Source organism: Oncorhynchus nerka, linkage group LG9b (assembly GCF_034236695.1).
Source record: "Oncorhynchus nerka isolate Pitt River linkage group LG9b, Oner_Uvic_2.0, whole genome shotgun sequence".
NCBI classification, from domain to species: Eukaryota; Metazoa; Chordata; class Actinopteri; order Salmoniformes; family Salmonidae; genus Oncorhynchus; species Oncorhynchus nerka.
The window spans coordinates 52641969-52655537 of record NC_088424.1 but is presented as its reverse complement, the minus strand read 5'-3'; the positions used below and the strand labels follow the sequence as shown (position 1 = coordinate 52655537).

At 45.5% G+C, this 13569-nt stretch overlaps 1 protein-coding gene across 1 annotated transcript; it reads left to right on the top strand.

Moving 5' to 3' along the window:
- The first annotated feature begins 633 nt into the window (after positions 1–633).
- Positions 634–2953, top strand: zgc:194242 (uncharacterized protein LOC100005854 homolog). The gene is made up of 3 exons (XM_065013230.1): positions 634–891; positions 1395–1581; positions 2160–2953. Exons 1-3 carry the CDS (start codon positions 634–636, stop codon positions 2354–2356), a joined length of 642 nt encoding a protein of 213 aa, XP_064869302.1. The 3' UTR covers positions 2357–2953.
- The last annotated feature ends 10616 nt before the right edge of the window (positions 2954–13569 follow it).

Here is a 13569-nt window from a genome sequence, read left to right as displayed (position 1 = left end):
TCTCCCCCTCTCTCCCACTCTCCTCTCCTCCTCTCCCACTCTCTCTCTCCTCTCCCCCTCTCTCTCTCTCTCCTCTCCCACTCTCTCCTCTCCTCCTCTCCCACTCTCTCTCCTCTCCCACTCTCTCTCTCTCCCTCTCTCTTTCTCCCTCTCCCACTCTCCCTCTCCTCCTCTCCCACTCTCCTCTCCTCCTCTCCCACTCTCTCTCCTCTCCCACTCTCTCTCCTCTCCCACTCTCTTCTCTCCCACTCTCTCTCTTCTCCCCTCTCCCACTCTCCTCTCCTCCTCTCCCACTCTCCTCTCCTCCTCTCCCACTCTCTCTCCTCTCCCACTCTCTCTCCTCTCCCACTCTCTCTCCTCTCCCACTCTCTCTCCTCTCCCACTCTCTCTCCTCTCCCACTCTCTCTCCTCCCACGCTCTTTCCTATCTCACTCTCTCCCACTCTCTCTCCTCTCCCACTCTCTCTCCCCTCCCACGCTCTCTCCTCTCCCACTCTCTCTCCTCTCCCACTCTCTCTCCTCTCCCACTCTCTCTCCTCTCCCACTCTCTCTCCCACTCTCTCTCCTCTCCCACTCTCTCTCCCCTCCCACGCTCTCTCCTCTCCCACTCTCTCTCCCACTCTCCCTCCTCTAGATGATCTTATTAGAGAAGCTGGGGCAGCAGTTGGGTCATCCCACCCGGTCAGTGTATGGTTGGCTGATCACTAAGTTCCTGAAGAATCACAACAAGATGTTAGAGGAGAGTGCGGTGTCTCTGTCTGGGATCCAGCCTGGAGATACAGTGTTAGAGCTGGGCCACGGGCCAGGACTGGGCCTGAAGGCTGCAGCCACACTGCTGACAGAACCTACTGGGAGACTCATAGGAGTGGACTACTCACAATACATGCACAAGGTGAGAGAGAGAGTAAATGAGTAGAGGGGTGGTAATTTAGTGACTCAACTACAACACTGCTTTTCTCACATCCTCTCTCCCCTTCCTCTCCTCTCCCTTCTCCCCCCTCCTCCTCTCTCCCCCTCCTCTCCTCTCCCTTCTCCCCCCTCCTCCTCTCTCCCCTCCTCTCCTCTCCCTTCTCCCCCTCCTCCTCTCCTCTCCCTTCTCTCCCTCTCCTCTCCCTTCTCCCCCTCCCCCTCTCTCCCTCTCCCTTCTCCCCCTCCTCCTCTCTCCCTTCTCCTCCTCTCTCCCCCTACTCTCCTCTCCCTTCTCCCCCTCCTCCTCTCTCCCTCCCCTCTCCCTTCTCCCCCCCCTCCTCCTCTCTCCCCCTCCTCCTCTCCCTTCTCCCCACCTCTCCCCCTACCCTCTCTTCACATAATCTCTCCTTCTCCCCTCTCCTCCTCCCCTCTCTTCTCCCCTCTCCTCCCCCCCTCTGCCCTCTCCCCCTCTCCTCACCCATCTAGATGGCAGGTGATCTTCTGAAGGAGTTGGTGTCCAATGGGAAGGTGTCTCTGTATCTGTGTGATGTGGCAGCCATGCCTCTAGCAGACAATATGGTGGACAAGGTTTTCCACTGTAATTGTTACTACTACTGGCCAGACCTGAGGAAGGGAGCTGCAGGTGCAGAGATACACAGAGTCATGAAACCAGGTGAGGGGTTGATGGGGAGATGGTGGGGGGTTGTTGGGGGGTGTTGTTGTGGGGGGTTGGTGTGGGGGTTGATGTGGGAACTGATGTTGTGGGGGTTGTTGTTGGGGGGGTTGTTGTGGGGGTTGATGTTGTGGGGGTTGTTGTGGGGGTTGGGTTGATGTGGGAACTGATGTTGTGGGGGTTGTTGTGGGGGTTGGTGTGGGGGGGTTGACTGATGTTGTGGGGGTTGTTGTGGGGGGGGTTGTTGTGGGGGTTTGATTGTGGGGGGGGTTGATTGTGGGAACTGATGTTGTGGGGGTTGATTGTTGTGGGGGGTTGTTGTGGGGGGTTGTTGTGGGGGTTGATGTGGGAACTGTTGATGTGGGGGTTGATGTGGGAACTGTTGATGTGGGGGTTGATGATGGGGGGGTTGATGTGGGGGTTGGGAACTGTTGGTGTGGGGGGTTGATGTGGGAACTGTTGGTGTGGGGGGTTGATGTGGGAACTGTTGGTGTGGGGGGTTGATGTGGGAACTGTTGGTGTGGGGGGTTGGTGTGATGGTGACCACTCAATGTCTCTACTGTATCATTCTACTATAGGAGGTGTGATGGTGACCACTCTGAGACTGAACAGAGTGGTCAGCTTTGCGTCCAGGAGGGAGTTCCCTGGACGGAACTGGCAACCCGAGGCCTACATGGCAGCTCTGAGAGCCTCTGGGTTTAACCAGGTCACACTGGAGGATCATCAACACAGACACATCACCTACCAGGCCATTTACGCTACTGCTGATAAGTGATGAACACACACGCCATCATTTGTCATTCAGGAATCGAGGATCACTTACTTTTTAAAATAAATAGCTGTGGATTGTTTCAAATCACAAGCTCGTTGGCCTCTGCCTGTTAGGGCAGCGTGGCAATATGCCAAGCTGATTACTGAGTTGCGAAAAACATCTAAAATATGTGAAGATAATGTGTCTTGAGTATAATAAAAAATGTTGACACAGGAGATATAGGAGAGTCTCTCTCTCCAGACTGGCTCAGCAGGGCAGGGGTGTGTGGTGAAGATATAGGAGAGTCTCTCTCTCCAGACTGGCTCAGCAGGGCAGGGGTATGTGGTGAAGATATAGGAGAGTCTCTCTCTCCAGACTGGCTCAGCAGGGCAGGGGTATGTGGTGAAGATATAGGAGAGTCTCTCTCTCCAGACTGGCTCAGCAGGGCAGGGGTGTGTGGTGAAGATATAGGAGAGTCTCTCTCTCCAGACTGGCTCAGCAGGGTAGGGGTGTGTGGTGAAGATATAGACCAGTCTCTCTCCAGACTGGCTCAGTAGGGAAGGGGTGTGTGGTGAAGATATAGGAGAGTCTCTCTCTCCAGACTGGCTCCGTAGGGCAGGGGTGTGTTATTTTACTTATTACTTATTGTCCACCATAATGTGCAAATAAATTCATTAAAAATCCTACAATGTGATTTTCTGGATTTTTTCTCTATCATTTTGTCTGTCATAGTTGAAGTGTACCTATGATGAAAATTACAGGCCTCTCTCATCTTTCTAAGTGGGAGAACTTGCACAATTGGTGGCTGACTAAATCATTTTTTGCCCCACTGTATATGTCCTAAACGACTTGTCAAAACTATAGTTCGTTAACAAGACATTTGAGGAGTGGTTGAAAAACGAGTTTTAATGACTCCAACCTACGTGTATGTAAACTTCCTACATAACCTGTATGTTTTGTTACTTTACTGTAAACCCGAACAACGCTGAGTCTCGTAAAGCAACAATTATCTCTGGGCTGGCCGGAGGAATGTCCTTGGAGAATCTACAGATGTGCGGGGTGGGGGGCAGAGAGAGAGGGGGAAGAGAGAGAGAGGGGGAAGAGAGAGAGAGGGGGAGAGAGTGAGAGGAAGGCAGAGGAGAGAGTGAGAGGAAGGCAGAGAAAGAGGGGGAGAGAGTGAGAGGAAGGCAGAGAGAGAGGGGGAGAGAGTGAGAGGAAGGCAGAGAGAGAGAGTGAGAGGAAGGCAGAGAGAGAGAGGGGGACAGAGAGAGAGAAAGTGCAGACAGATTTGACCCCAATAACTACAATGGGATATGCACCAACAGCAACCTTGGGAAAGACTCTTCTCTTCAGTGGGTCATATGATTGAGTGTAGTCTGACCCAGGAGTGTGAAGGTGAACGGAAAGGCTCTGGAGCAACGAACCGCCCTTGCTGTCTCTGCCTGGCCGGTTCCCCTCTTTCCACTGGGATTCTCTGCCTCTAACCCTATTACAGGGGCTGAGTCACTGGCTTACTGGGGCTCTTTCATGACGTCCCTAGGAAGGGTGTGTCATTTGGGTGGGTTGAGTCACTGACGTGAATTTCCTATCTGGGTTGGTGCCCCCTCCCTTGGGTTGTGCCGTGGGGGAGATCTTTGTGGGCTTTTCTCAGCCTTGTCTCAGGATGGTAAGTTGTAGGTTGAAGATATCCCTCTAGTGGCTATACTCGGCCTTGTCTCAGGGTAGTAAGTTAGGGGTCTGTTGATGTCCCTCTGGTGGTGTGGGGTCTATACTCGGCCTTGTCTCAGGGTAGTAAGTTAGGGGTCTGTTGATATCCCTCTAGTGGTGTGGGGTCTATACTCGGCCTTGTCTCAGGGTAGTAAGTTAGGGGTCTGTTGATATCCCTCTGGTGGTGTGGGGTCTATAATCGGCCTTGTCTCAGGGTAGTAAGTTAGGGGTCTGTTGATATCCCTCTAGTGGTGTGGGGTCTATACTCGGCCTTGTCTCAGGGTAGTAAGTTAGGGGTCTGTTGATATCCCTCTGGTGGTGTGGGGTCTATACTCGGCCTTGTCTCAGGGTAGTAAGTTAGGGGTCTGTTGATATCCCTCTGGTGGTGTGGGGTCTATACTCGGCCTTGTCTCAGGGTAGTAAGTTAGGGGTCTGTTGACATCCCTCTAGTGGTGTGGGGTCTATACTCGGCCTTGTCTCAGGGTAGTAAGTTAGGGGTCTGTTGATATCCCTCTGGTGGTGTGGGGTCTATACTCGGCCTTGTCTCAGGGTAGTAAGTTAGGGGTCTGTTGATATCCCTCTGGTGGTGTGGGGTCTATACTCGGCCTTGTCTCAGGGTAGTAAGTTAGGGGTCTGTTGATATCCCTCTGGTGGTGTGGGGTCTATACTCGGCCTTGTCTCAGGGTAGTAAGTTAGGGGTCTGTTGATATCCCTCTGGTGGTGTGGGGTCTATACTCGGCCTTGTCTCAGGGTAGTAAGTTAGGGGTCTGTTGATATCCCTCTGGTGGTGTGGGGTCTATACTCGGCCTTGTCTCAGGGTAGTAAGTTAAGGTCTGTTGATATCCCTCTGGTGGTGTGGGGTCTACACCACCTTGTCTCAGGGTAGTATCAACAGACCCCCCACAACTTACTACCCTGAGACAAGGCCTGAGACAAGGCCGAGTATAGACCCCACACCACTAGGGGGATATCAACAGACCCCTGTCTCAGGGCAGTACGTTGGTGGTGTGAAGATATCCCTCTAGTGGTGTGGGGTCTGTGCTTTGGCAAAGTGGGTGGGTTATATCCTGCCTGGCTGGCCCTGTCCGGGGGTATCATCGGATGGGGCCACAGTGTCTCCTGACCCCTCCTGTCTCAACCCCCAGTATTTATGCTGCAGTAGTTTGTGTCGGGGGGCTAGGATCAGTCTGTTATATCTGGAGTACTTCTCCTGTCTTATCCGGTGTCCTGTGGGAATGTAAGTATGCTCTCTAATTCCCTTTTTCTCTTTCTTTCTCTTTTTTCTTTCTTTCTCTCTCTCTGAGGACCTGAGCCCTAGGACCATGCCTCATGACTACCTGGCCTGATGACTCCTTTCTGTCCCCAGTACACCTGGTCGTGCTGCTGCTCCAGTTTCAACTGTTCTGCCTGCGGCTATGGAACCCTGACCTGTTCACCGGACGTGCTACCTGTCCCAGACCTGCTGTTTTCAACTCTCTAGAGACAGCAGGAGCGGTAGAAATACTCTGAATGATCGGCCAACTGACATTTACTCCTGAGGTGCTGACCTGTTGCAACCTCTACAACCACTGTAATTATTATTATTTGACCCTACTGGTCATCTATGAACATTTGAACTTCTTGAGGTTCTGTTATAATCTCCACCCGGCACAGCCAGAAGAGGACTGGCCACCCCTCATAGCCTGGTTCCTCTCTAGGTTTCTTCCTAGGTTTTGGCCTTTCTAGGGAGTTTTTCCAAGCCACCGAGCTTCTACAACTTTATTGCTTGCTGTTTGGGGTTTTAGGCTGGGTTTCTGTACAGCCCTTTGAGACATCAGCTGATGTACGAAGGGCTTTATAAATACATTTGATAAAACGAGTCCTATATCGACATAACCTGAAAGGTTCTCAACAAGGAAGAAGCCACTGCTTCAAAACCCGCAAAAGCCAGACTACGGTTTTCAACTGCACATGGGGACAAAGATAATACTTTTTGGAGAAATGTCCTCTGGTCTGATGAAACAAAAACATAACTGTTTGACCATAATGACCATCGTTATGTTCGGAGGAAAAAGGGGGAGGCTTCCAAGATGCCTTGGAACACCATCCCAACCATGAAGCACAGGGAGGTAGCATCATGTTGTGGGGGTGCTTTGCTGCAGGAAGGACTGGTGCACTTCACTAAATAGATGGCAGGATGCCTACAAACCTGACTCAGTAACACCAACTTATTGTGGGAAGCTTGTGGAAGGCTTCCCGAAACGTTTGACCCAAATTAAACAATTTAAAGGCAATGCTACCAAATACTAATTGAGTGTATGTAAACTTCTGACCCACTGGGAATGTGGTGAAAGAAATAGAAGCTGAAATAAATCATTCTCTCTACTATTATTCTGACATTTCACATTCTTAAAATAAAGTGGTGATCCTAACTGACCTAAGACAGGGAACTTTTAAATTAAATGTCAGGAATTGTGAAAAACTGAGTTTAAATGTATTTGGCGAAGGTGTATGTGTATGTAAACTTCTGACTTCAACTGTATATAGTGTCCATATACAGGGTCAGTAGCTATATACAGGGTCAGTAGCTATATACAGGGTCAGTAGTTATATACAGGGTCAGTAGTTATATACAGGGTCAGTAGCTATATACAGGGTCAGTGTCCATATACAGGGTCAGTGTCCATATACAGGGTCAGTGTCTATATACAGGGTCAGTAGTTATATACAGGGTCAGTAGCTATATACAGGGTCAGTAGTTATATACAGGGTCAGTAGTTATATACAGGGTCAGTAGCTATATACAGGGTCAGTAGTTATATACAGGGTCAGTAGTTATATAGAGGGTCAGTAGCTATATACAGGGTCAGTAGTTATATACAGGGTCAGTAGCTATATACAGGGTCAGTGTCTATATACAGGGTCAGTGTCTATATACAGGGTCAGTAGCTATATACAGGGTCAGTAGTTATATACAGGGTCAGTAGCTATATACAGGGTCAGTAGCTATATACAGGGTCAGTTACAGGGTCAGTAGCTATATACAGGGTCAGTAGCTATATACAGGGTCAGTGTCTATATACAGGGTCAGTAGCTATATACAGGGTCAGTAGTTATATACAGGGTCAGTAGTTATCTACAGGGTCAGTAGTTATATACAGGGTCAGTAGTTATATCCAGGGTCAGTGTCTATATACAGGGTCAGTAGCTATATACAGGGTCAGTAGTTATATACAGGGTCAGTAGTTATATACAGAGTCAGTAGTTATATACAGGGTCAGTAGTTATATACAGGGTCAATAGTTATATACAGGGTCAGTAGCTATATACAGGGTCAGTAGTTATATACAGGGTCAGTAGCTATATACAGGGTCAGTAGCTATATACAGGGTCAGTTACAGGGTCAGTAGCTATATACAGGGTCAGTAGTTATATACAGAGTCAGTAGTTATATACAGGGTCAGTAGTTATATACAGGGTCAATAGTTATATACAGGGTCAGTAGTTATATAGAGGGTCAGTAGCTATATACAGGGTCAGTAGTTATATACAGGGTCAGTAGCTATATACAGGGTCAGTGTCTATATACAGGGTCAGTGTCTATATACAGGGTCAGTAGCTATATACAGGGTCAGTAGTTATATACAGGGTCAGTAGCTATATACAGGGTCAGTAGCTATATACAGGGTCAGTTACAGGGTCAGTAGCTATATACAGGGTCAGTAGCTATATACAGGGTCAGTGTCTATATACAGGGTCAGTAGCTATATACAGGGTCAGTAGTTATATACAGGGTCAGTAGTTATCTACAGGGTCAGTAGTTATATACAGGGTCAGTAGTTATATCCAGGGTCAGTGTCTATATACAGGGTCAGTAGCTATATACAGGGTCAGTAGTTATATACAGGGTCAGTAGTTATATACAGAGTCAGTAGTTATATACAGGGTCAGTAGTTATATACAGGGTCAATAGTTATATACAGGGTCAGTAGCTATATACAGGGTCAGTAGTTATATACAGGGTCAGTAGCTATATACAGGGTCAGTAGCTATATACAGGGTCAGTTACAGGGTCAGTAGCTATATACAGGGTCAGTAGTTATATACAGAGTCAGTAGTTATATACAGGGTCAGTAGTTATATACAGGGTCAATAGTTATATACAGGGTCAGTAGCTATATACAGGGTCAGTAGTTATATACAGGGTCAGTAGCTATATACAGGGTCAGTAGTTATATACAGGGTCAGTAGCTATATACAGGGTCAGTAGTTATATACAGGGTCAGTAGCTATATACAGGGTCAGTAGTTATATACAGGGTCAGTAGCTATATACAGGGTCAGTGTCTATATACAGGGTCAGTGTCTATATACAGGGTCAGTGTCTATATACAGGGTCAGTAGCTATATACAGGGTCAGTAGTTATATACAGGGTCAGTGTCTATATACAGGGTCAGTGTCTATATACAGGGTCAGTGTCTATATACAGGGTCAGTAGTTATATACAGGGTCAGTGTATATATACAGGGTCAGTAGTTATATACAGGGTCAGTAGCTATATACAGGGTCAGTAGCTATATACAGGGTCAGTGTCTATATACAGGGTCAGTAGCTATATACAGGGTCAGTAGTTATATACAGGGTCAGTAGTTATATCCAGGGTCAGTGTCTATATACAGGGTCAGTAGTTATATCCAGGGTCAGTAGCTAAATACAGGGTCAGTAGTTATCTACAGGGTCAGTAGCTATATACAGGGTCAGTGTCTATATACAGGGTCAGTAGTTATATACAGGGTCAGTAGCTATATACAGGGTCAGTAGTTATATACAGGGTCAGTAGCTATATACAGGGTCAGTAGTTATATACAGGGTCAGTAGTTATCTACAGGGTCAGTAGCTATATACAGGGTCAGTAGTTATACACAGGGTCAGTAGCTATATACAGGGTCAGTAGTTATCTACAGGGTCAGTAGCTATATACAGGGTCAGTGTCTATATACAGGGTCAGTAGTTATATACAGGGTCAGTAGTTATATACAGGGTCAGTAGCTATATACAGGGTCAGTAGTTATATACAGGGTCAGTAGTTATATACAGGGTCAGTGTCTATATACAGGGTCAGTAGTTATATACAGGGTCAGTAGCTATATACAGGGTCAGTAGCTATATACAGGGTCAGTAGCTATATACAGGGTCAGTAGTTATATACAGGGTCAGTAGCTATATACAGGGTCAGTAGCTATATACAGGGTCAGTAGCTATATACAGGGTCAGTAGTTATATACAGGGTCAGTAGCTATATACAGGGTCAGTAGCTATATACAGGGTCAGTAGCTATATACAGGGTCAGTAGTTATATACAGGGTCAGTAGCTATATACAGGGTCAGTGTCTATATACAAGGTCAGTAGCTATATACAGGGTCAGTAGTTATATACAGGGTCAGTAGCTATATACAGGGTCAGTAGCTATATACAGGGTCAGTAGTTATATACAGGGTCAGTAGTTATCTACAGGGTCAGTAGCTATATACAGGGTCAGTAGTTATACACAGGGTCAGTAGCTATATACAGGGTCAGTAGTTATCTACAGGGTCAGTAGCTATATACAGGGTCAGTGTCTATATACAGGGTCAGTAGTTATATACAGGGTCAGTAGTTATATACAGGGTCAGTAGCTATATACAGGGTCAGTAGTTATATACAGGGTCAGTAGTTATATACAGGGTCAGTGTCTATATACAGGGTCAGTAGTTATATACAGGGTCAGTGTCTATATACAGGGTCAGTGTCTATATACAGGGTCAGTGTCTTTATACAGGGTCAGTAGTTATATACAGGGTCAGTAGTTATCTACAGGGTCAGTAGTTATCTACAGGGTCAGTAGCTATATACAGGGTCAGTAGCTATATACAGGGTCAGTAGTTATACACAGGGTCAGTAGCTATATACAGGGTCAGTGTCTATATACAGGGTCAGTAGTTATATACAGGGTCAGTAGCTATATACAGGGTCAGTAGTTATATACAGGGTCAGTAGCTATATACAGGGTCAGTAGTTATATACAGGGTCAGTAGTTATCTACAGGGTCAGTAGCTATATACAGGGTCAGTAGTTATACACAGGGTCAGTAGCTATATACAGGGTCAGTAGTTATCTACAGGGTCAGTAGCTATATACAGGGTCAGTGTCTATATACAGGGTCAGAAGTTATATACAGGGTCAGTAGTTATATACAGGGTCAGTAGCTATATACAGGGTCAGTAGTTATATACAGGGTCAGTAGTTATATACAGGGTCAGTGTCTATATACAGGGTCAGTAGTTATATACAGGGTCAGTGTCTATATACAGGGTCAGTGTCTATATACAGGGTCAGTGTCTTTATGCAGGGTCAGTAGTTATATACAGGGTCAGTAGTTATCTACAGGGTCAGTAGTTATCTACAGGGTCAGTAGCTATATACAGGGTCAGTAGCTATATACAGGGTCAGTAGTTATACACAGGGTCAGTAGCTATATACAGGGTCAGTGTCTATATACAGGGTCAGTAGTTATATACAGGGTCAGTAGCTATATACAGGGTCAGTAGTTATATACAGGGTCAGTGTCTATATACAGGGTCAGTAGTTATATACAGGGTCAGTAGTTATATCCAGGGTCAGTGTCTATATACAGGGTCAGTAGCTATATACAGGGTCAGTAGTTATATACAGGGTCAGTAGTTATATACAGAGTCAGTAGTTATATACAGGGTCAGTAGTTATATACAGGGTCAATAGTTATATACAGGGTCAGTAGCTATATACAGGGTCAGTAGCTATATACAGGGTCAGTAGTTATATACAGGGTCAGTAGCTATATACAGGGTCAGTAGCTATATACAGGGTCAGTAGCTATATACAGAGTCAGTAGTTATATACAGGGTCAGTAGTTATATACAGGGTCAATAGTTATATACAGGGTCAGTAGCTATATACAGGGTCAGTAGTTATATACAGGGTCAGTAGCTATATACAGGGTCAGTAGTTATATACAGGGTCAGTAGCTATATACAGGGTCAGTAGTTATATACAGGGTCAGTAGCTATATACAGGGTCAGTAGTTATATACAGGGTCAGTAGCTATATAGGGTCAGTGTCTATATACAGGGTCAGTGTCTATATACAGGGTCAGTGTCTATATACAGGGTCAGTAGCTATATACAGGGTCAGTAGTTATATACAGGGTCAGTGTCTATATACAGGGTCAGTGTCTATATACAGGGTCAGTGTCTATATACAGGGTCAGTAGTTATATACAGGGTCAGTGTATATATACAGGGTCAGTAGTTATATACAGGGTCAGTAGCTATATACAGGGTCAGTAGCTATATACAGGGTCAGTGTCTATATACAGGGTCAGTAGCTATATACAGGGTCAGTAGTTATATACAGGGTCAGTAGTTATATCCAGGGTCAGTGTCTATATACAGGGTCAGTAGTTATATCCAGGGTCAGTAGCTAAATACAGGGTCAGTAGTTATCTACAGGGTCAGTAGCTATATACAGGGTCAGTGTCTATATACAGGGTCAGTAGTTATATACAGGGTCAGTAGCTATATACAGGGTCAGTAGTTATATACAGGGTCAGTAGCTATATACAGGGTCAGTAGTTATATACAGGGTCAGTAGCTATATACAGGGTCAGTAGCTATCTACAGGGCCAGTAGTTATATACAGGGTCAGTAGCTATCTACAGGGTCAGTAGCTATCTACAGGGTCAGTAGCTATCTACAGGGTCAGTGTCTATATACAGGGTCAGTAGTTATATACAGGGTCAGTAGCTATATACAGGGTCAGTAGTTATATACAGGGTCAGTAGTTATATACAGGGTCAGTAGTTATATACAGGGTCAGTGTCTATATACAGGGTCAGTAGCTATATACAGGGTCAGTAGCTATCTACAGGGTCAGTAGCTATATACAGGGTCAGTAGTTATATACAGGGTCAGTAGTTATATACAGGGTCAGTAGCTATATACAGGGTCAGTAGTTATATACAGGGTCAGTAGTCTATATACAGGGTCAGTAGTTATATACAGGGTCAGTAGTATATACAGGGTCAGTAGTATATACAGGGTCAGTAGTATATACAGGGTCAGTAGTTATATACAGGGTCAGTAGCTATATACAGGGTCAGTGTCTATATACAAGGTCAGTAGCTATATACAGGGTCAGTAGTTATATACAGGGTCATATACAGGGTCAGTAGCTATATACAGGGTCAGTAGTTATATACAGGGTCAGTAGTTATATACAGGGTCAGTAGCTATATACAGGGTCAGTAGTTATATACAGGGTCAGTAGTTATATACAGGGTCAGTAGTTATATACAGGGTCAGTAGCTATATACAGGGTCAGTGTCTATATACAGGGTCAGTAGTTATATACAGGGTCAGTAGTTATATACAGGGTCAGTAGCTATATACAGGGTCAGTAGTTATATACAGGGTCAGTAGTTATATACAGGGTCAGTGTCTATATACAGGGTCAGTAGTTATATACAGGGTCAGTGTCTATATACAGGGTCAGTGTCTATATACAGGGTCAGTGTCTTTATACAGGGTCAGTAGTTATATACAGGGTCAGTAGTTATCTACAGGGTCAGTAGTTATCTACAGGGTCAGTAGCTATATACAGGGTCAGTAGCTATATACAGGGTCAGTAGTTATACACAGGGTCAGTAGCTATATACAGGGTCAGTGTCTATATACAGGGTCAGTAGTTATATACAGGGTCAGTAGCTATATACAGGGTCAGTAGTTATATACAGGGTCAGTAGCTATATACAGGGTCAGTAGTTATATACAGGGTCAGTAGTTATCTACAGGGTCAGTAGCTATATACAGGGTCAGTAGTTATACACAGGGTCAGTAGCTATATACAGGGTCAGTAGTTATCTACAGGGTCAGTAGCTATATACAGGGTCAGTGTCTATATACAGGGTCAGAAGTTATATACAGGGTCAGTAGTTATATACAGGGTCAGTAGCTATATACAGGGTCAGTAGTTATATACAGGGTCAGTAGTTATATACAGGGTCAGTGTCTATATACAGGGTCAGTAGTTATATACAGGGTCAGTGTCTATATACAGGGTCAGTGTCTATATACAGGGTCAGTGTCTTTATACAGGGTCAGTAGTTATATACAGGGTCAGTAGTTATCTACAGGGTCAGTAGTTATCTACAGGGTCAGTAGCTATATACAGGGTCAGTAGCTATATACAGGGTCAGTAGTTATACACAGGGTCAGTAGCTATATACAGGGTCAGTGTCTATATACAGGGTCAGTAGTTATATACAGGGTCAGTAGCTATATACAGGGTCAGTAGTTATATACAGGGTCAGTGTCTATATACAGGGTCAGTAGTTATATACAGGGTCAGTAGTTATCTACAGGGTCAGTAGTTATATACAGGGTCAGTAGTTATACACAGGGTCAGTAGTTATATACAGGGTCAGTAGTTATATACAGGGTCAATAGTTATATACAGGGTCAGTAGCTATCTACAG